Source organism: Podarcis gaigeae, assembly GCF_964106915.1.
Source record: "Podarcis gaigeae genome assembly, chromosome: 18".
NCBI lineage: Eukaryota > Metazoa > Chordata > Lepidosauria > Squamata > Lacertidae > Podarcis > Podarcis gaigeae.
Window position 1 is genome coordinate 153,843 of NC_139696.1, and position 21,075 is coordinate 174,917.

The 21,075-nt window shown below is 49.7% G+C and overlaps 2 protein-coding genes across 3 annotated transcripts; one reads left to right on the forward strand and one right to left on the reverse strand.

The window, feature by feature from the left end:
- LOC310835477 (retinal homeobox protein Rx1) lies at positions 1-7,159 on the forward strand. The gene is made up of 3 exons (XM_083720104.1): positions 1-107; positions 5,025-5,280; positions 6,198-7,159. The coding sequence occupies exons 2-3, from the start codon at positions 5,038-5,040 to the stop codon at positions 6,639-6,641; spliced, it is 687 nt and encodes a 228-aa protein (XP_083576230.1). The 5' UTR covers positions 1-107; positions 5,025-5,037; the 3' UTR covers positions 6,642-7,159.
- A 4,023-nt stretch (positions 7,160-11,182) lies between these two features.
- Positions 11,183-20,342, reverse strand: REEP6 (receptor accessory protein 6). 2 transcript variants are annotated; one of them, XM_083720119.1, is made up of 6 exons: positions 20,199-20,342; positions 16,245-16,338; positions 15,249-15,387; positions 14,274-14,442; positions 13,695-13,768; positions 11,183-12,397 (listed from the first exon to the last, which is right to left on the reverse strand). In XM_083720119.1, exons 1-5 carry the CDS (start codon positions 20,311-20,313, stop codon positions 13,743-13,745), a joined length of 543 nt encoding a protein of 180 aa, XP_083576245.1. In that variant the 5' UTR covers positions 20,314-20,342; the 3' UTR covers positions 11,183-12,397; positions 13,695-13,742. The 2 variants fall into 2 exon arrangements, with proteins under 2 accessions (XP_083576245.1, XP_083576244.1); XM_083720118.1 differs by lacking the exon at positions 13,695-13,768.
- Positions 20,343-21,075: the final 733 nt, after the last annotated feature.

Below are 21,075 nucleotides of genomic sequence, written 5' to 3' on the forward strand. Positions count from 1 at the left end.
GCTGCCAAGCGAGAAGATTGTGAGCGAGTTAGCCGCTTGTTTGGCTTCCTGAAGGGGACCGTCAAAGTTAAATACTTCTGAGCAAATCCAAGTAGGGCCGGGAGCAGGTAACAGAGCCTTCGTAACCATCTTTATTTTCTCTTGTTTCCTTTCAATATTATTATATCCATCGCTTGTTAATGTTGCTGCCCTGGGGGATTTTGCCAAAGATTCATACCAAATCCTGAAAGAAAATTGAGACAAGTAAATTGTTTTCTTCTCCGTTCCAGAGAGTGCTAGAGGTTTGCTATGACTCCCAACCCCTGGACCAGGGGCTGCAAATATAGAGGACAATTGCTTTTTTTATTTTAACAGTTTGAAAGGGAGGAAGGAGAGCATAGCAGTAAGTTGCAAAGGGGCCCAACCTTAACCCCTCGACCCCACCTAAATAAAATTGCCACTGAAATCACGGAATCCCAACATAGATGTGAATAATAATACAAATTAAGGTCATCAATAGGCAGTTCAAGCTGATCAGCTGAAGCAAGAATATAACACCCAGCCCCAGTTGACCTGATTTCTACATTCCAGGAAGTGTCTCTCTCCTTCCCAAGAGGGCTGGCTTCATTGAATTCTACAGCTGGGAACTTTTATTACTTTCCTCCCAATATTAGACCATATAAGGAGGGCATGGGGAACCCCCCCCCCAATATTCCAGAACTGCTCCCCCTTTGCCACAAGTGGGCCCAGCAAAATGCCCTTTTTGCCCCCCATCCCCTTTCCAGTCCCTGTAACATTTCCGGAAAGCAAAAGTGTCTTTTAAGAATAAATCAACATTCGGATAGCAACTAAATCCCCAAGAGATTGTGCGTCTCGGCGATGCTTTTCCTTTCAATCTTCGAGCTTAAGAACTTAAAGCCAAAAAGGGGAAAAAAACCTGCTGTGGATAAGGTGGAGTTGATTGTTTCAAAAAGAAAAAGGATATGAGGGGGAGAAGACATACTGAGCCTGGCTAGGACAATCAGGCAGGAAAAAGTGGATAAATAAACTGTCTATTTTTCTAACTACATAAATTTTAGCTAAGACCTTTTGTTAAGGGTTTGAAAATAAATAAATAAATTCAGCACATCTTTTGACATCCCCTCTGCCTTCTTGAGTATTGGGAAGGCCAAGAGGCTGAATTGTGGAAGGAAGTGCAGGGCGGGGGGCTACTGATGGAAATGCAACAGGGTGTCAGAAGAATTTTGTTGGGGCGGGGCGGAGAAGGGAAGATGCCTAAGAGACAAACTTTCTGTTGCAGTGTGAAATTTTGTACAGGGAGGGGAAAATCCATTAATTTCAGTTTCTCATATTTTGCGGGGGGGGGGTGTGTGCGCCATTTCCATTCTTAAGTTTGATTCTCCAGATTTCCAGTTTGTGGCTGGGCGGAGCAAATATTGTTTCGTTTTTGGGAGTGTGACTTAGGCAGGTTTGTCTTTAAACATGAACCAAATTAGATTCCTTCCCCCTTCTAATTTTGTGTAGGGGATCCAGAGGTAGCTTGGCCTGAGGGCAGGATCCAGAGCATCGCTGAGGGTGATGGATCCAGCCCAGGGAGTGGGGAAAGGCATAGCAGACCCAACAGGGACTTCTCCTGCATAAACAACAGGGCTATACATTTATTTTTTGCAATTATGTTTATATCCCACCCTTCCTTCCTAATGTTACTAAGGAGCGGGGTCAGGCGGGGGGGGGGGTAACAGTGATCAAACAGTCTTTAAGAGAATTGCAAAAAGCAATTCTGATGCAGATGCAGATTGGGAAGATCTCTACTTCAAAGGCTTGTTGCAAGAGGAGGTGCCCAAAAGACATTTAAGGGAAAGGGAATTCCAAAGGGCCTACATTGTACAGAAGGAGACTCCTGAAAAGGTGGCATCACCTACAGAGTAAATGGGACTATAGCGGGGGAGACAGCCTTTCAGGTCTCCTGATCCCACACTCTATAGGGCCTTTTACACCTTGAACTTAGCCCAGTAGGTCGCTAAGTGGCAGCTGGTGAGAGCGACACATGTGGGTTGCATAGGAGAATTTCCTGTTGGATCAGGGCCCATGCAAATTACTCGCCACCTCCCGAATCAATATAATCCCAGGAGGCCACAAATGCTTACGCCACAATAAGGTGTGCAAGGCCAGTTTTGTAGGGAGCAAAAATGATGGCTCAGAAACACAAACACGCCCCCCAGCCTCCCCCCCCCCCCCAGCAGCGTTCATTTCAGGCCACTTTAGAAAAGCTTCCCCATTCCAAAAATCATTTCCTGTGCAGCTGGGACCGGGGACAGTTTTCAGCCAGTGAGCCGCAATGTCATCGTAGGCAGTCTTTGGAACAGCAGGACACATGGTGCTGGGGAGGGGGAGGGGCTCAGAAGAAAAACTGGGTGACTCTTCTGCACAAACAGCTACATCCCAGCCGCACAAAGGTTCACACACACACACACACACACACACACACACACCAGCCTCAGAGGACGCCGCAGGGCCAGGCCAGAGAGGAAGGGGAGAGCCCTGAAGGCCCCACAGAATTATTGGGGGAGGCATTTGGCCCCTGGGACTGGGGCTTCCCACCCAGATGTGGGGATTGGGAGATTCATGTCCCTTCCCACACTGTGACAGGAGAAGTCCCGTTGAAATCAATGCACCACTGAGCCTGCTCTTCGTACGGCACAGGGGGACACAATCCTGCCCCCACTTTCTCTGTATCTCAAAACTGCAAAGATTGCTACTCTCCCACAACCCTCCCTCCCTCTCTCCTTTTATACCTCACCCTCCTATCACCATAATTAAGTTGGCTGCGGAGGTCCTGGGGGAAAACGCAGAAGGGAAAGAACAATCCACAGCATGCCATTGGGAAACTGAGGCTCAAAATCCTTAACAGCTCATTCTGCCAGTGGGCAGAAACTCATTTTAAAAGGAGAACATCTCTGGCTGGCTGGAACAGGACATCTGATGGCAGGTCCCGTTTGTGTTGCTATGTAACCCTCTCCCTAACAGTTTGGGGGACATTGTTACAAGGGCACAAACTGGCGGTAGAGGCTGGTCCATTCACCTCAATGGGACATTGCCCCGCCAGCCTCAGTCCACTCTCATCCAGCCGCCCCCCTTTCCTGCCTTGCAAGCTCCACGGGCTCAGTGTCCCCCTTGCAGAACTCAGAAGGAGGCGGGAGAAGGGGACTCCCATGGGAGCTTCAATCCCTGGTGGGGCTGCCAAGGGACTCCCTGTCTGCAGCCCTGCAGGCCCTGTTGCCCCACAGAGTGAGAGGGACTCATGGCCACTTCCTCAGTTCCTCTATGAAACAACTGCCTTACTCAAGGCCATGAGGTCTAGAATCCTTGCCCTTTGGGGCAGGACCATCCCTTGGCTTGGTAGAAGGTTCCCCTAGATGTGTGAGAGAGGGGGGGGGAGGAAGTAGTGGCACGAGACAGGTGTCTCCTCGTCCGCCTGATCCAGGGATTTAGCCAGGATCAGGGCTCCTGTAGTGGAGCTTGGCAGACACAGCATTGTGCCAACTTGGGAAGCAGCAGGCAGACCAGGAGCCTCTGCCCGCTTCCACCTGCTGGCATCCCCCTTGGACCTGGCATCTCAGGAAAAGAGACCAGGTATGGCTTCCTCTCCTGCCTTCTGCATTTTCTTCACCGAAAGATTTCAAACCTGAGGTACTAGCACCCCACCCTGCTTTTAAACAGCTGCAATCAACTTTTGGGAATAATTAAATTGCACTAAACTGTACCCGAGGCAATGAGCTGGTCTGGGATTCTACTCCCAAACTGTTGATATTTTATTGTTGTTAATTATTATCTGCAAAAGGGGCATTTTTTTCTTTTGCCCTCTCCTTAGGGGACTAAGGATTCCCTTATTGCAGCCCTAAAGGAGGGATGGAAAGACCCTTTCCCATTTTAAATTCAGCTTTCCACATTTCTGCCACAGCTTGTAAGAGAGAAAAATTAATCCTCATGAAAATTCCCTAGCATTCTAATGCAAATTTATGCTAATAATCATATTTTGGTATGCAGTTTTTACTTAACAAACACATTTTTGAAAGAAATTTATCCTAACGTAATGTATCATTGAATGTTGTTTTCATATGCATATATTCAATTTTATGCACACTTTCCTGTAATATGTTCATTTTTTAAAAGGTTGGTTGGTTGGAGAACTGCATCAAAAATAGGGTGTTGCGGATCTCATACAGCTTTGAAAATTGCAAATCAGATAGATTCCTCTTTCAATGCATCAAATGTATCCTTAGCATAAAGTCATAGATGACATTTCAGGTTGTGGGGGGTCGGGATGCAGAAGGGAGACACATGCTCTAAGTTTGACCCTTGGCATCTCCAAGCACAGAGACCTGCTGCCAGTCAGTGTGGGCAACAGAGTTATGAGGACCAGAATACTATTTCATTTTTAGGCAAAGATCACTAGCTCAGAGCTAGAACATTTGCTTTGCACACAGAATGTGGCGCGCCTTAATGTGTTAATTGCGATTTCTCTCCGTTTCTCATTTTCCAATCTCAAGCTCAGTTCTCCTTGTTTCCACCTCAGTTTGCAAAAATATTGTTTAAAGTGAGTCTTCATGAAAATCCAAAGTGATTTCTTTTGATATAACATGGGTTTCGTGGGTTATTTTCACTAGTTTGTGAATTTCTGAGACACACTTTTAGCTCAGTACAAACATTTTTGTACAGCTTGCTTGGCTCCTGCATTGCATTGCCAAATTCGGGTAAGTGGAAAAATTCAAACGAGAAGCTCAGTTTACTAAACCTCTTGGCTAATTGCAATCATTCATATACAAAGCGGACTGGCCTCTGGCAGGCCCTTTAAATTTCGGCACTGGCTCTGCAGCCACCACTGACCAGCGAAGGAGGAACCAAGCAACCCATCGCTCTTCTACCCATCTCCTCTCCTAATTGCCTGCCGGGGATTCCTGGCCACCGCTATGTGACCCACTAGATCTGCCCCTGAAAAGTACACTGCTCAGAACCATCCGGAGTTCTCTGACTTTTCTGCGCAGATCGACGGGCGAGATGTTCCTCAGCAAGTGCGAGGGGGAGCTGGGGGAGCTGCCGAAGAGCGTGGACAGCGCGGGGACCACGCCGGAGAACCTGGACGAGGAGCAGCCCAAGAAGAAGCACCGCCGGAACCGAACCACCTTCACCACCTACCAGCTGCACGAGCTGGAGAGGGCCTTTGAGAAGTCTCACTACCCGGACGTCTACAGCCGCGAGGAACTGGCCATGAAAGTCAACTTGCCAGAGGTCCGGGTTCAGGTGAGCAGGAACAACGAGGACCTCGGGGGACAAAGCGGTGGAGCAGAGGGTGCTGCCATGATGGAGTCCACCACTGGTCCATCGACAGCAGCCTCTCTCAACCGTGGGTCTCCAGGTGTTAGGGGAACTGGGTGCTTTTAATAAGGGGGCTGGGCTGTTTCTTCCTCTTCTTCTTTGAATTGATATACCACCCTATACCCGGGGGTCTCTGAATGAAATCAAGATATAAAACCACAAAATGCATAATAAAAATAACATCAACCCAATAGCTTCCCCCCCCCCAAAAAAAACACATTTTAAAAGGGCATAGGATGTAAATCAGATCAACCAAAGGCCTGGTTAAAAAGGAACGTTTTTGCCTGGTGCCTAAAAATGTATAGTGAACTTCCCTGGGGAGAGCATTCCACAGACGGGGAGCCACTGCAGAGAAGGCCCCGCTCTCATGCTGCCACCCTCCTGACCTCTTGAGGAGGAGGCACATGAAGAAGGCCCTCAGAGGATGATCTCAGGGTCTGGGTAGGTTTATATGGGAAGAGGCAGTCCTTGAGATATTGTGGTCCTGAGCCATTTAAGGCTTTCTTGGTCAGAACCAGCACTTCGAATTGGGCTCAGAAACGAATTGGTAGCCAGTGCAGTCAGACCAGGATTGGTGCAAGCTGCTCAAACCGTCTTGCTCCGGTGAGCAACCTGGCCGCTGAATTCTGCCCGCTGAATTTGTTGCAATTATCAATGTGTTTTTTTAATATATATATTGTTTTTCTGTTTTTAGCAATTCTTGTTTTTATCTGTAATGTAAGCTGCCTTGAGCACCATCAGGGGAAAAGGCAGGGTGCCAATAAATATAGAATAACAACGATGATGATGATGATGATGATGATGCATTGGACGCTTTGAGAAGGTGCTTCTCCTTTTCGCAGGTCTGGTTCCAGAATCGGAGGGCCAAGTGGCGCCGGCAAGAGAAGATGGAGGCCAACTCCATGAAGCTCCACGATGCCCCCATGCTGTCGTTCAACAGGCCCCCCATGGCCCCCAACGTGGGGCCTATCGGCAACTCCCTCCCCTTGGACCCCTGGCTGACCTCGCCCATCTCCAGCGCCACGGCCGTCCACAGCATCCCGGGCTTCATGGGCCCCACGCAAGGCCTCCAGCCGGCCTACACAGGGCACTCCTTCCTCAACAGCCCGCCCGCCATGCCCCAGAGCATGCAGCCCATGGCGCCGGCCGCCTACCAGTGCGCCACCACGTTTGTGGACAAGTACCCTCTGGAGGACGTGGACCAGCGCAGCTCCAGCATCGCTTCGCTGCGGATGAAGGCCAAGGAGCACATCCAGACCATTGACAAAACGTGGCAGCCCATTTGATGGCGGGGCAGGTGACCCACCGTGCCAAGCACTGGCCAGGAAGGGGGACAGAGGAAGGAATCGACACGGCGTGGTCTCTCGCCAGGCGGCTCTCAGCTTCTTCCATCGCGGCCAATGACTATGACGTGGCCTCTCGGGCCCTGCAGACGCCGTTTCCGCTTCAAGCCAGCTGGGTTTACGCTGGCTAATGGCGATGGTTTCGCTGTCATAGTCGGGCGTTGCCTCGAATGAGAGAATTTGGGACTCAAATTCTGAAGTTCTTGCTCTCCCCACTTTCCCTCTGACTCTGGTTGGGGCAGTGGGATTAGGAGGAGGGAATTCCCCACAGGGAATCTTCTCCTTGCATGGAGGCGGTTCCAGATGTTACGGGGATGAAGGACATCTCTCCACAGAAGTTTGGCAGTTTGGGCTCTGCCATATTCCTCTTCTAGCAGATATTTGGGGGATATTCTGAGTTGTGGATTAGACTGGTTGGATTCAGTGATTCCTGCACCCCCTGGAAAGGGGATATCAAGAACAAGAAAACAGAACCAGATATGCCCTTGGCAAGGCTGTGACATTGCACCAAGTCACTAGTCCTCATAGAGGGCAGGTTCAGTCTTGGAGCAACTGATTTGTATTGATTGCAGGAGAACAAAATGACTATGAACCATCCCGACTGGCACCCATCAGTCGTAAATCCCTCCAGGCCAGATGGGCAGGCCCTTTCTTTTACTGCAAAGCAGATTGCATTCCAAAGTGGGCCCACCACTTTCTGTTTGCTCTGCTTTTTCTTGGTAGACATTTCTCTCTGATGTTTGTCTCAGTGTTGCCACATTTGGTGTGATTTCTATGCAGCAGAGTTCAGCCAACAGAATGAAGGAGGGGAAAATATTTTCTTTAATAATTTCTCACTTTCTCACTTCTTTCAATCCATCTCAGCCTAGTGAGAAAGACGGGTGTCTGCTCAGTCTGCTACTCTGACGCCTTTTGCTGGTCTCAGTGCGGGACAGAGAGGTTTGTGCATGTCTTGAAACTCGCTTCCTGTACAAAGGTACCAGGGACATCCGCTGTTCCACACATTTTGCCTTCACCCACCCTGGGACTCTCCACCCGCAGCGAAGAAGGGAATGAGACACTCAGGCTGCAAAATGCTCCTTACCTGCCTTCAGCAAGCGGTTTGCTCCCCAGGCTCACATTCCCAATCTGTCAATATGCAGTTAGCAGCACTGGTGCTGACTGGTGCTTGTTGCCCCAAAAGAACGGGAGCTGGGGGGCGGGGGGGGGAATTAAAGGCTGCCTCAACCCCCTCATTTCTCATTTAAGGTGGGGTGTAGGGCTTACCCAAAAAGTTGCATTTTGCACATGCTAACTGCTCCAATCTTTGCTCTTATAGCAGCTCCCCACCCCCTTAGATTGCAGAGTATGGAGGGGGGGGGCTATAATCATCATTAGGAGTGCAATCCCACTTAACCTTTCCCCTGTTATTAATCCTAATGAAAATTGCCCCCGTTCCGCCGGAAACATTTGCGACTGAAGAAAGGGTCTACGGCTGCAGCAAAGCAGTGCGGTTGCTCCAGAAGCTGGGGACGACAAACTCAGGCCCTCCTTGACCACTGGGCATGCTGGTTGTTGCTGGGAGCAGGAAGGTTGCGGGTTCCTCATGCCTGTAAGCCCCCCACTTCTGCTGTTTCTCAGCCCGGCCCTTGCAGAGTCTCCTTCCTTCCTCTCCCGGTCCAGCTGCCGCCTCTCGCCTCGGCTCCCCTGCACCGGGTGGGGGGGCGTCAGACCCGATTCCATATTGCACGCCTGGCTGCCCCCCAACAAAAGGGGCCTGGCCAGGGCTGCTTCTCCCCAGCCCCACCGACCCCCCCCCGGGCCACTATTGTTGTCTTGCAACAGATGCGAGACTCTGGGGTGCCCCACGGCGCTGGCTCGTTAGGGGGAATCTGCTCACCCATCACTCTGCCGGAGTTTCCCAGGTGGGGCAGGGAGGCCCAAACGGGTTGCGACTTTCCTTGCCAAGGGCTCCCACTTCTGAAGGCCGGGGGCTGGGAACCTGGGGCTGGGAGAGCGCTCTTGGGCTCAGATCCTTCTGGCAGGGATCCGGCAGGGATCTGGTGTTCTGAAGGCCCGGAGGAAGCTGCCCAGCTCCCCTATCCCTTGTGGGAGGGGGCAGCAGCCGGCTGTGGTCTGGCCCTGGACCTGCCTCACTCGAAGAGAGCAGCTGGATCAGGCCCAAGTCCCACCTGGACCTGCTTTGCACCAGGTGCCCCAATGGGGAGCAGACCAGCAGGGTCCCAGCAGGGGATGGGGCCGGAAAGCCGTGCGGCGAAACAGGGCTGGGTCTGCAGCCAGTGCTTAGGGGTGGGGGCTGCCTGGGATCCAGGGTGGCAGGGGGGGGGCTATAGATACACAACCCACCTGTGCGGCGTAAAAGAGGCAGACACTGAGAAGTAGGAGGCTCTCAGCGGCTTCCAGAGGGAGACACACTTCTGAGAACCAGCTGCTGAAACTGCGGGGGGGGGGGGTCCTGCTTCCTGGTTTCCCATTGGGTCATCTGGAGTAGAAGGGGCCTTGCCTAAACCAACAGTATCATTTTGGTCATTTATTGAATTTATATACCGCCCTCTACCCGGGGGTCTCAGGGCGGCTCACAGAATAAAATCAAGATATAAAACCACAAAATACCTGTCAGGACTGACCATACCTAATAAACCCCTGACAATACCTAATAAAGCTAAAAAGAACAACCCAATAGCCCCCCCCCAAAAAAACCCCCACATTTTAAAAGGGCATAGGATGTAAATCGGATCAACCAAAGGGAATGTTTTTGCCTGGCGCCTGAAGGTGTATAATGAAGGGGCCAGGCAAACTTCCCTGGGGAGAGCATTCCACAGGCGGGGGGCCACTGCAGAGAAGGCCCCGTTCTCGTGTTGCCACCATCTGGACCTCTCAAGGAGGAGACACACGAAGGAGGGCCTCAGAAGATGGTCTCAGGGTCCGGGTAGGGCTCTTCTTATGGACTTAATAATAAAAAAGTTCTGTGACCAACATATCTACTTGCAGTTGCCTGCCTTCCCAGTAACACCACCGTGACAAAAATCATTTCCTCAATTTCCTGAAAGGCTGGTGGTTCTCCCTGGCCCCGTTAGAGGACAAGACAATTAAATGGCACAGCAATTCAATGCCCGCTCCTTCCGCCCTTTGCCACCCCCTGTCCAGGCTGGCCAGCAAGGTAGCTCTTCCCTTCACCGATTGCTGTGGGATACGTGCTTGGGAAGGGGGGGCGCAGAAGAGAGGAACACCCGCCCACCCCAGCGGCACTAATGGGGTTTGATTGCTGACAGCCAGAGCGGGCTCCCGGGTTCGGCATGAAAAGGGGGTGGGAGGGCCTTTGTACATCTGGCGCCAGAGTCCAGCCTGTCAAGACCTCGTCAAAAGAGGCGGCTCGGTGGCGTGTCCCCTCAACAGCTGGCCCTTCCCCAATTAACGGCACCTTAATTAGGTCACGGCTTTGCTTGGGCCAGGCCCAGACTCAGGAGTTTGGGAAGGAGCCTACACTCCTTCAAGGCTGGAACCTCAGGCACACCTTTTTCCGGGGGGGGGGGGGCAAATTGAAACAGGCTCTATAGTTCAGGGCAGGGGGGCCGTTTTGCATGCAGGAGGTCCCTGGGTCCAAAAAGGGCTGGGAAAAACTAATAAATAATAATAATTTTATTTATTCATTCATACTGCTCTCATCTGGCTGGGTTTCCCCAGCCACTCTGGGTGACTCCCCACAAAATATTACAAATTCAATCAAACATTAAAAACTTCCCTAAACAGGGCTGCCTTCAGATGTCTTCTAAAAGTCTGATAGTTGTGATCTGATTGACATCTGATTGGAGGGCATTCGACAGGGCGGGCGCCACCACCTAGCAGGTCCTCACTTCTCGCAGGGAGGGAGGCCCTCGGAGCTGGACCCCGGTGTCCGGGCTGAATGATGGGGGTGGAGACGCTCCTTCAGGTATCTTGTCTGAAACCTTGGAGAGGTTGTGGCCTGCCAGCACAGAGCAGGAATGGCCAGGTGGGGGGGGGGATGAGAGAAGCAGCTCGGGGTCCCAGGGCAGCTGAGACAAGCCTCTCTGAGCCTCAGCATCTGCAAGTGTTGCCTGGCAGGCTGCATTTCAGTCACACAAGAGTTGAATGGTTCTACACACAGACACAGAAACAAGCAAGAAAGATGGAGTACACTGCTCAGAACACCTTCCCATTGTGGAAAAGCAGAGGCGGGTGCAATGCCCAACCATTGCTTCTTCCACCGCACCTGCACTCAGCCCAGGGCAGCCAGAGGTCCTTCTGGAGACAGCGAAACCAGTCATTGCAGGAATCACACCTGTGTGGCCCGTCCCCCCAATATCCACAGCCGCATTGCAATTTGCATTCAGTGATTTGTAGAGAGACTTCCATAATGTTGTTTTGCTTTCTATAATCCTAAGTGATTGTACAGAAGCAAAAAGTGTGCCAAATGACTTGGCAAGCATCTATCTCTTAAAAAATAAAAAGCAGCCAGACACAAATGGGGGGAGGACACTGGATCACTCCAACTTTATCAGCAGAAAGTACAAAGCTCGCAATCTCTCAAGTTCACCACGTAGAAAATCGCCAGGAGTGTTGTGTGGGTGTTTCAGGGCGATGTGTTTTCTTGGCAGATCTTCCTGGGACTGAAGTTCAGAGCGAGAAACGAGAGTGGTACCAACTTGAGAGTTTCTGGAATTTGTCAGGGCGTGTTTCCCATCACTGCTCCCACCCACCTCATCCCACCAGCGACACATTAAGGAAGTAGCAGCTTAGGATGGTCTGGAGAACCCATTAAGCTCGCCATCAATACTGGAGGTCGAACATTGGCTTTTATTTGCAAGTCTTGGCATTTTCCCAAGCTGTGTATTAAGAAGATGGAGAGAACACCAGGCCTTGCACTGCTTTTTTAATGCATTGCAAGATGTGAGCTCAGGACTCAAATGTAGAGGAGGACAAGGGACGCATTTAGGATGCTATCGTGGTGGGGGGGATCAAATCTGGATTGCTAGGTGCTGCTTCCCCATGTAGACCCAAACCAGAAGGCCAAGACCCCCAAAGCTCCAGACGAAAGAGCCCACCTTTTCGTGGTTACAGGTTTTCACGCACAGATCTGCATCCAGGCCGTACTAGGAAGTAGGGAAGCTGTGAACCAGCTGGTTCCTGGCATCAGCTCTCCCAAAGCTCAGAAGCAGCAGCCTCTAAAAGCTTTTTTTGCACAGCCCGAGATCCAAATGGGGGGGGGGGGCAGCCTCGTCAGGTCTCTCTCCACCCAAGAATAGCCAACTGCAATTGCCAGGGAGACTATTCAGGGATGGAAGGATCTCTCTGCTCTGGAACTGATCACACGTTGTGGGACCAAAGAAATAAGAAGGTGGTTGGAGTGTCAGATGGGGATTAATCCAGGCAACCTCTGAAGTCACAGCACCCTCTGCTGGAGTTCAGAAAGGAAACAAGGATATCTTGGGGTGCTCAGGGAACAGGCAATCAAATCGCATTGGTGGCACTGCCACACATTCCCAGAATTTGGTGGCGGCGAGGAGGGAGGGGAGCCAAAGGAATGATCTTTTCGTAGGTGTGCAGAAAAACCCCCAAAGTCTTTCCCAAGCTTCCAGGGATATTCCAGAATGTGGGCATCTTTACTTTTGCTTGGAAGTTCAAAACGACCGTTGCTCAGTCCTCTGTCCGTAGGACTGTTCTCATGGCTTCTTTGGAGGCTGAAAATAAACCGAGAGAAAATGGCGTCTCATGAGAACAAGACAACAAGGGACTGTTTCAGTCCTTAAGCTCAGATCTCCCCGTTCCAATAAGACCTTGTGGGTTCCTTTAAAACCTTCCTTGAAAGTTCACATGCAGGTTTGTATGTAATTTTGTCCAATACATGCATTTTTGCCAACCATTTCCCCTAATGCAGTCCTAGGCATTACCATATTGGCCTGAATATAAACCGCACTTTCCCCCAAATTCCGAGTGCAGCTTAAATTTGCAACCTTACAAAAATGGGCTTTTAGGATATCGCTGTTGGATTTTCTTCTACATTTGTCATTCACTGGTATGCGTGCCTGTGGAATTTTAAGGGAGTGGCTTATATTTGGGTATTGTCTTTCTTTCTTTTATTGAATTTTAATGGTGTGGCTGTCTCATGCAGAGTCAGACCCTGGTCCATAAAGCTCAGTATCGTCTGACAGCAGCTCCCCAGGAATCCAGAAAGGGCTTCTCTCCTAGCCCTCTGGATGTGGCAAATCTTCTCCCTCGGAGCCACAGATATTCCCCATAAAATATCCATTGGAATCAGAGCAAGAGGTTTCACTGCCAACCAAGAGCAGGCAAAGAGCTGAGATTTTCTGCAGCGGGGAGACTTAAAAATAGCCTCTTTCCCCACCAGGAAATCCCAGCCTCCATCTCTTGCTGGCAGCCAAGAGCTCCGCCACCCTCTAATCCACTTTGTGCAAAGGTAGAGAGATGGGCTAAGCCACATCTAAACTTAGCTGGCAGCTGGGGAGCCCATTTCCCTGTCACCAGATAGTGGTGGAATCTGAATTTATCTTTGGAGACAGGAGCACATGATCCCCATTGCAGAGGAAAGGGAGTGGAATATTACGCTCATCAAGCCGATCTGGGAGTAGGGAAACTATTGCTGACATTTATTAATAAGAAATAAAAAGGAAAATTAATTATATTGGGGTCAGAAGATTGGGAAAAGATCGCCTAATCGAAAATAGATCTGTTGGGTTTCATTCTAGAGTCTTTTATGTAACTGAGAGATGGAAAATCACAAGTCATTTTTATTTCTCTTCTCTTCCTTGGGTCTTTTTCTTTTCTCTTCTCTCTTTGCTTTAGTTTTTATTTAGATTGGTTTCTCTTATTTTGTTGCATTGTGGACAGAAAGCTTTAAGGAAATCTTAATAAACGCTCATCGTATCTTCCCTGCCTTGAGCCCCTTAAAAGCCACTTGAGAGACATGGTTTCTTGAACGATGACGGCTGATGTTATCCTTTGGGGAGGGTGACCTACTCGCGAGTAAAGACGGTGGTGGAAAGCTGCCTGGCGCACAGGTGGAGGTCAGCTGTCAGCCAGAGATTGCAGAACTAAGAAGACAAAAGACAAAGGACGGGGAAGAGAGCAGAGGGAATGAAAAGGTGCAGAAGAAAGAGCGAGAGATTGCGAAAGAAAAAGGAGGCCAGGCCTTCGACTGCTTACGCACAAGAGCAGAGTGGCAAATTTCCAGGATGGTTGCTTTTCAGGTTTTTTTTCCTTTAATTTTTTTTGGGGGGCCCCAAGAGAGTAGGGCCCAAAGCTATAGCTTGTTTAGCTTATACATAAATCCGGCACTGGTCTGGACACACACGACAAATTTCCAGGATCATTGCTTTTCAGAGTTTGCCTAGAACAGCTTTTACCCCCTGGGAATATTTCAAACCCTTAAAGGCACAGCTGCAGCTCAGCTGCTGTCATTCATCTTGCCTGTTTAAAAGGCTTTCAGGGCTGTCGTTTTTCCAAAAGGGCCAAACCCTCTCTCTCTAAGCAGCTTCCGGAATTCAAACACGATGCAACCCCAGATATAAAACCCATAGCCATAATTGACACAATTACCTTCCCTGGAGACGGTGGACGCGACGTGAGCGGCTTGGCCGCCGAGGTCGCTGAGGACGCTGTCGACGGTCTGGTGGTGCTTCAGAAACCAGGGGCGGATGACGTTGCAGTAGAGGACCTGGGAGCCGTTCCACGAGACGGGAACCATGCACCACAGCAGGAAGAGACACTGCGGGGCGGGGGAAAGGAGGGCAGCTGAGCATCAAAAAGCAGGGCGCTGCAACAAGGGGGCGCAGCGCATCACCACCAGCCACAGGCGTGCACTTGGAGGGGCCCAGCCACATATACACTTTCCCAGGAAACTCCATTCCCGTTCCCACTGCTTTACCTGGAACATGGGCATCTGAGATGATATTATTATTATTCCCCGACCATCCGGCCGGGCCTCCCCAGCCACTCTGAGCAGCTCCCAACAGGATATTGAAAACACAATAAAACATCAAACATTAAAAACTTCCCTAACAAGTCTCTCTCTCTCTCTCTCTCTCTCTCTCTCTCTCTGTGTGTGTGTGTGTGTGTGTGTGTGTGTGTGTGACCCACCCTTAAACGGCTTAGGGTCGCACCAGTGTTAGAAACCCAAATGGCACTTTAATTTTTTTTTTGTTATATCTGCTACCGTAAAAAACCAGCAACCTTCAAAGCAATTTGCAAAAAGAGAAATAAGGAAAATTGGGGGAAATTTACAGCTGTAAATTTTTCCCAGTTTATCTTTCTGCAAACTGCTTTGAGGGTTTTGGGTTTTTTTTTACAGTCAAGTAGCAGATAAATCTTATGATAAATAATTGCTCTTCAATTTTAGACATTTAAGTGGTTTGTATGCATATGTTTGTACTGTATATGTGTTTGTATCTCTATCCTGCTGTTCTTAAAAATGAAATCAAAGTGATGTGCAATAACCATATATAACTTTGATTTATTTTAATTTTTTGAAAGAACAGCAGGATACAGATACTTTTTAAAAATGAACGACGTTACCTTGCCGGCATAATAAAAGGGAAACCAGTAAAGGAAGGTGTCCGAGAAGAACTCCGCCACGCTGAAGAGCCCATAGACGACCCAGTAGGTCAGCCATGTCGTGTCGTCATCCTTCGTGGAGCTCTCAATGGCTTTGATGCTGAAAAGAACGGCAAGGAGAACGTCCCTCGTTTATGCAGCACTTTGGGTCCCCCCCCAGGAACCCCCATCCCTTCCGGTCCCAACCACGTTCACCCGCAAGACGCCTCTGTCGCGAGCGATGCCACAGCAGCCAGGGGCCGGAGGGCTGGGCGACTGGGCCAAGGGGAGCCTTTCAGAGCTGGAAGAGTCCTCAAGAGATGGCTTCCTTATAATCTTCTAAACATGCCCAGCTCTTCCCACGGCTCTTCTTCAGGTTTCTAAGGCCTGCTCCTCCTCTCCAGAACACCCCTTTTTGGCAATGCCCTTCTGCAACGGTGGAGCCCAGATGCAGCGTAGAACAGAACACAATCAATCATCCTGGCGATCTGGACTTTCAGCTTCTATGAATTCATCTCCAGCAAGCGAGCCAAGCTGCATGTTGCCATCTCCGCACTATACTTCTAAAGTACAGTCCCACTTCAACAGTCATGGCTTCCCCAAAATAATCCTGAGAACTGGACCTTGTTAAGGATGCTGAGTGTTGTTCGGAGACCCCCTACTGCTCCTACAACTGGGAAGAGGGATTGACGGTTAAAAAACTCTGGGAATTGTAGCTCCATGAGAAAAATAGGGGTCTCCTGGGAACTCTCAGCCCGACTCCAAGGATTTTCAGGGCTGCCACGACTCTTGAGGTGGCTTGGGACTGCTTTGGATGTCAGGTGCAGGGGGGCCTCACTCTGCATCTCAATATTGGTTGCTGCTTTTGGGCAGCAGCTCTGCAGAACAGCGCCAGCCAGCAAAAGTACGCCCAGAGAGGGAGGGAGGGAGGGAGGGAGACGAGAAGACGAGCGCCTGGCTCTCAAGATGGGTACTCACGAGACATAAGCAGGGTAGACAAAACCGATGAGATTGCAGAGCAACGAGGCGCCATAGCCAAACATCAGGTAGAGTCCCAGAAAGGCAATTACACCTAAATGGAGCAAAGGCGTACTCAGAGCCTGGCAAGTTCATTTTACAAAAGGAATTCGTCCCACTCCAATATTTCCCAGAAAGGAATTAATTCCCCTTCATTCTTGCCTCTTTACAAAACGTATTTGTATTATGCTCAGTTCATGTTATGTTCAGTTCTGTTCCTGAACTCTAGAAGCGTCCAGCACCCACAACAGTCTAATCCGCCCTTTATTCACAGTTATGAGGATATAATCTTTATTAATAATTGGGGAAGAACCACAGCATCTGCCTTGGGCGCAGACGGTCCTGGGTTCTGGTCCCAGCACCTCCAGGCCAAGGTGGGAGCCGCTGCCTCTGTCCCTTTCGAAAAGAGAAAGGTGGGCAAAGCAACACATGCAGAAGAAAACAAAGGAGTTTAATAAACATGCTATGTTATGACCATTATCGTAATGTTCCGTGAAGGCCAGGAATTCGGCTGCTGCTGCTAACTTTTTCACTGGGCGACTCCAACTAAGGCAGCCCTCCCTGTTTCTCTTTAAATCAGCCCCCTTTCCCTAACCAGGAGCCCTGGGCTCCTTCTTCCTCAGCTGGAGGCTCAGGGCAGGTGAGGCTCGCCTGGTCGTCAGGACCAGATGCTGCAATCAGCAGGCAAGGCATAAAAGGGAGCAGAGGGGCTGCTGTGGGGCTTGGCTTGGAGTTTGTCTCTGGAGTGCGTCTCCCGACTGCTGCACTTTGGCTACATGGATTGACCCTCGACGGCGTTTCCCGACTGCTGCACTTTGGACTTGACATACAGTCGATGCCAGCAGGCAGGCCTGGGTGCCAGGTAAGCTGGGGGTTCAGGACTGCTTTGCCCTCTGCCTGTTTTAAACTTTGCTGGGGGGCTTTCTCCTGCTGGAGGGTATAACGGCCCATGTTTTGAATGCAGGTGTCCTGTTGTTTCTTTTGATAACTAACCCACACATACATGGGTCACAGATCTTCATTCTCCTACAAAAATTGCACCTGTTTGGCCTTCTCCTGCCTCTGTACAAGAAGCCTCTATTTGGCAAGAATGACTAATATTAATAATAAAGCAACCATAAAACCATTTTTAGAAAGTAAACAATGAAGCTAAATAGAAGAACAAATAAAAGCCATTCAGTTTGTAGTGGCAAGGAGCTTAAAACATTTTAAACACGAACAAAAAGCAAGGCTTCACCCTAAAGCCAGCGACTCTCCATGGCAGAAGAAGAGCCAGGAACAGGCAGCTGAAATGCTGAGAATTTATTTGTTCCTTTCACTTGCTTAGAATGTATGGGGAAAAGAGAATTCAATAAAATAAAGGGGGGCACACTTAGCACACCACCGCCAGGGCTACATACACACTACACATTTACAGCACATCCCCCCTTCCTCTAAAGAATCATGGGAACTGTAGTTTATCCCTCAGAAAACGACAATTCCCAACATGCTTTTTTAAAAAAGCCCAGAGTTCCCAGGATTCTCTTTCTGCTGGAGGCAACAAGCTTTAAATGTATAGCGTGTGTTTGTGTGCAGCCATAATCCACCTGACAAGGCTGTTTCCAAACCTGGGCCAGAACAGACCACTTTCCTCTCACACTCGCAATGGCTGCAGGCTTCTGTAAAGTCTCCATTTGCGAAATGGCCCTGCAGCCGTTGCAACAGGACTCTGCTCTGTGACAAACCTGATATTCTGGTTTAAGATTATCCCGTTCCCCCCTAGCTATTCCTCAGTCGTGAGCGGCAAGAACCGTTTGGGTATCTTAGCAGAGCTTGGTCAGTTTTGAATGGGGGGGGGCTTGTGATTTTCCTTGCACTAATCTGGAGCTCAGGAAAAGCCCCGCCCCCAAGAACCAGGGGGTGGCATTCCTGGGCAGAGCAGTGGGCCACCTGACCCCCAGATGGGGCCATGATCCCTGGCAGAGCAAGTGCTGGATCCAGCTCTGTGGCTAAAGGCACCTGTGTCCTCAGGGACTAAATAAAATCTAATGCATTTTTGGAAAGTGTCAAAAAGATTATCCATGCACTAATTTGGACAGATCTGGGACTTCTTGGGTCAGTTTTAACAAGCGATGGTGGGTGTCTGTTTAGTGCGATGCATCAGAAAAGGAACAGAGATGCAAACAATCACACACACACTTGGCATGTATTAGACATGAAAAGGACCATTTTTATGGGTTTCTCTAGGGAAGGGAAGATTGCAAGATGCTCTGATAAAGGGATGTGGTAATTTCAGTGTGACTTGCTGTCTCATCTGCACGATATGTTTAAAGCAGTAGCTTTGAGGGTGCTTAGGGTGCCGTTCCTTTGAGGGTGCTGAGAGTTGTCTAGAGACCCTTATTCCCCCAGCAGAGTTAGAATTCCCAGAGTAGTTTAACAATCAACCCCTCTTCCCCGGAAAAAGAGACAGATTCTTGGGAGGGGAATACAGAGGTCTCCAAACAACTCTCAGTAGGTCAGCGGCAGGGAAAGATCTCCCAAGATTTCTCCCACTGCATCACATGCTAAGGAGATTAACTTTGGCACCTGGAAGGAGCGAAAAGTCGGCTCTTGCCAATTTCGGGAGGATGGAGGGACTGCAAAACACCCCACAATGTCCCCATACCTGGAAGCAACACCTGAACCTCTGTGCTGAAAATCTTTCTGTCATAATTTGCAATTACAGAGTTTCTTAACGCCTCCCATTATTAAAGGTTAGAGCCAAGACTCCACCCGCCAGCTTATTCCCATGTATGCAATACTAACCTTGTGGAATTACCGGTAATTACTGAATTTGGGAGATAGGGGACCCCAGTTTAAGCCATCAGTTAAAGAGCCACCTGCAGAAAAGGGGGTGGAACGTGGCAAAGGAGGGCTTTGTTTGGGGGCACAGAAGCAGAGCAGCCTTCTCCAGGGGCTTAAACATTCATTACTACAATATATTTCATTGCTTTATTGCCAGCCCTTTGCCCTCCAGTCCTAGTGGGGGGGGGGGGCAGAGATCAGGGTGTTGCACTAGACCTGGGAGACGGGTTTAAGTCCCCACTCAGCCACAAAGTTCACTGGCTGACCTTGGACCAGTCACTATCTACTCAGAGTAGACCTACTGAGATGCAATGACATGGCACTCTTGGGCCCACAATCCTCTACAGGACAAAACCGTCACACAGACGCCCCAACACTGGCATGTTTAACAGGGGTTGCGTGATTTCATTTAAAAATGCTCTATCCCAGTTTGATATCCAACTTGGACCTCTAGACAAGTTGTTGAGGAATTTTTGGGTTACAGAAGTTACATGCCTTCTGGGGGGGCTATGATAATAGTAATTAATAGTAATAGTAATTGATTATTTATACCCCGCCCATCTGGCTGGGTTTCCTGACCACTCACCTAGGAGACAAACAACGTTTGGAAAGCAATGAACTTAAACAACAATGTCGGGGATTCAAAAAAAAGGGGGGGGAGAGAATATTAAGTACTGTATGTACGAAAAGACAGCAAGTTAAACAATATTTGAAGGACAATTGTAAACAATTAACAACACTAGCAGGGTTGATTTAAACGGACTTGTAATGTTAATGAATTTTTAAAACTTTTTTTAAATGTGGGACAATTGTAATAAGTGAAATGTCAATGGGAAGAGGTACAAATGCGATGATACAGAAAGAATTTCGAAAATCATGAAGGGGAGGGAGGGAAGTCGATTAGCTCCTATGAGCAAAGAGATAACAAAGAAGGATGTACTTAAATACTATAAAATGGAAATTTAATAAGAAGAAGAAGACAAGTGAAACAAGCCTGCCTTCTGAGGGGGTCCCTCCCAGGGGGAACAGGGGTGCTTCTGAGCATGGACAGAGTCCTCCCCGCTCCCCTGGGCGCCTCTCCCCCGGCCTCACCTGCGGCCAGGTAGTCCCTCCGGACGCCCGTCTGCGCCTCCAGGCGGCCCAGCAGCTCGCCCACCCAGCCCGGCCGCCGCAGGAAGGCCTGGAAGCGGAGCTGCGCGGAGCCCATCGCCGAGAGAGAGAGAGAGAGAGGCGCGCACCTGGCGGGCGCCCGGAGACGCGGCGGGGGCGCAGGGCCCGCCCACCCCCAGGCTGGGCCAATGGAGGGCGAGGGCGGGGCCGACAGGTGGGCGGAGGCGCGCAGGTGCGCGGAAAGCGCGCAAGGGGGGGGGCGCAAGCGAGCGCGCCTCTTCATTCAGCAGCAGCTCGAGGGTGGTGCTTGCTTTTTGTAGAACCAGCATATAATACATCCGTTCTGATTTTGTTTTTGCGTTTATGTATCTTTAATCCTCCCCCGTAACTTTGATTTTCTTCCAGTGGGGGGCACTGGATCTAAACGCCTAAAGACATTATTTTGGCTTAAAAAGTCGAGAATTGATTTTGAAAGAAAAAGTTTACGCATGGTGTTTTTGTTTTAAAAATGAATTTAGAAACAAATCTCTTTTTTGCATGGCGTTTTTGTTTTTGTCTTTTGAAAATGAATTGATTTTAATTGTGTTTCCCCCCCCCCCCAAAAAAAGAACATTTTTTTGCGTTTTTCTTCTGCCTCCCCTGTCGAAAGCAGGAGGGGGACGGGGCCTGGGTTACGTGGACCCAACTTTGGACCCCTCCTGCTTTCCGAAGGGGAGCTCCTGAGCAGCTGCAGAGTTCGCTTCTCTGGGCCCAAGAGGATGGCCTGGAGCGCAGCACCGCCTGGTGATGCGAACTACTCCGTCAGGGATCGAGCCCTCCAGCCTCAATTTGAAAGGGGAAAAAGAAAAATACCCCCGAG

Coding starts and splice junctions, on each gene's coding strand:
- LOC310835477 (XM_083720104.1), top strand. CDS start 5,038: ATGTTCCTCAGCAAGTGCGAGGGGGAGCTGGGGGAGCTGCCGAAGAGC. Junction 5,281..6,197: donor TGCCAGAGGTCCGGGTTCAG/GTGAGCAGGAAC, acceptor TCCTTTTCGCAG/GTCTGGTTCCAGAATCGGAG.
- REEP6 (XM_083720118.1), bottom strand. CDS start 20,313: ATGGGCTCCGCGCAGCTCCGCTTCCAGGCCTTCCTGCGGCGGCCGGGC. Junction 14,443..15,248: donor CCTTTTATTATGCCGGCAAG/GTAACGTCGTTC, acceptor CCCGCCCCGCAG/TGTCTCTTCCTGCTGTGGTG. Junction 12,398..14,273: donor GTCCACCGTCTCCAGGGAAG/GTAATTGTGTCA, acceptor GTTTATTTTCAG/CCTCCAAAGAAGCCATGAGA.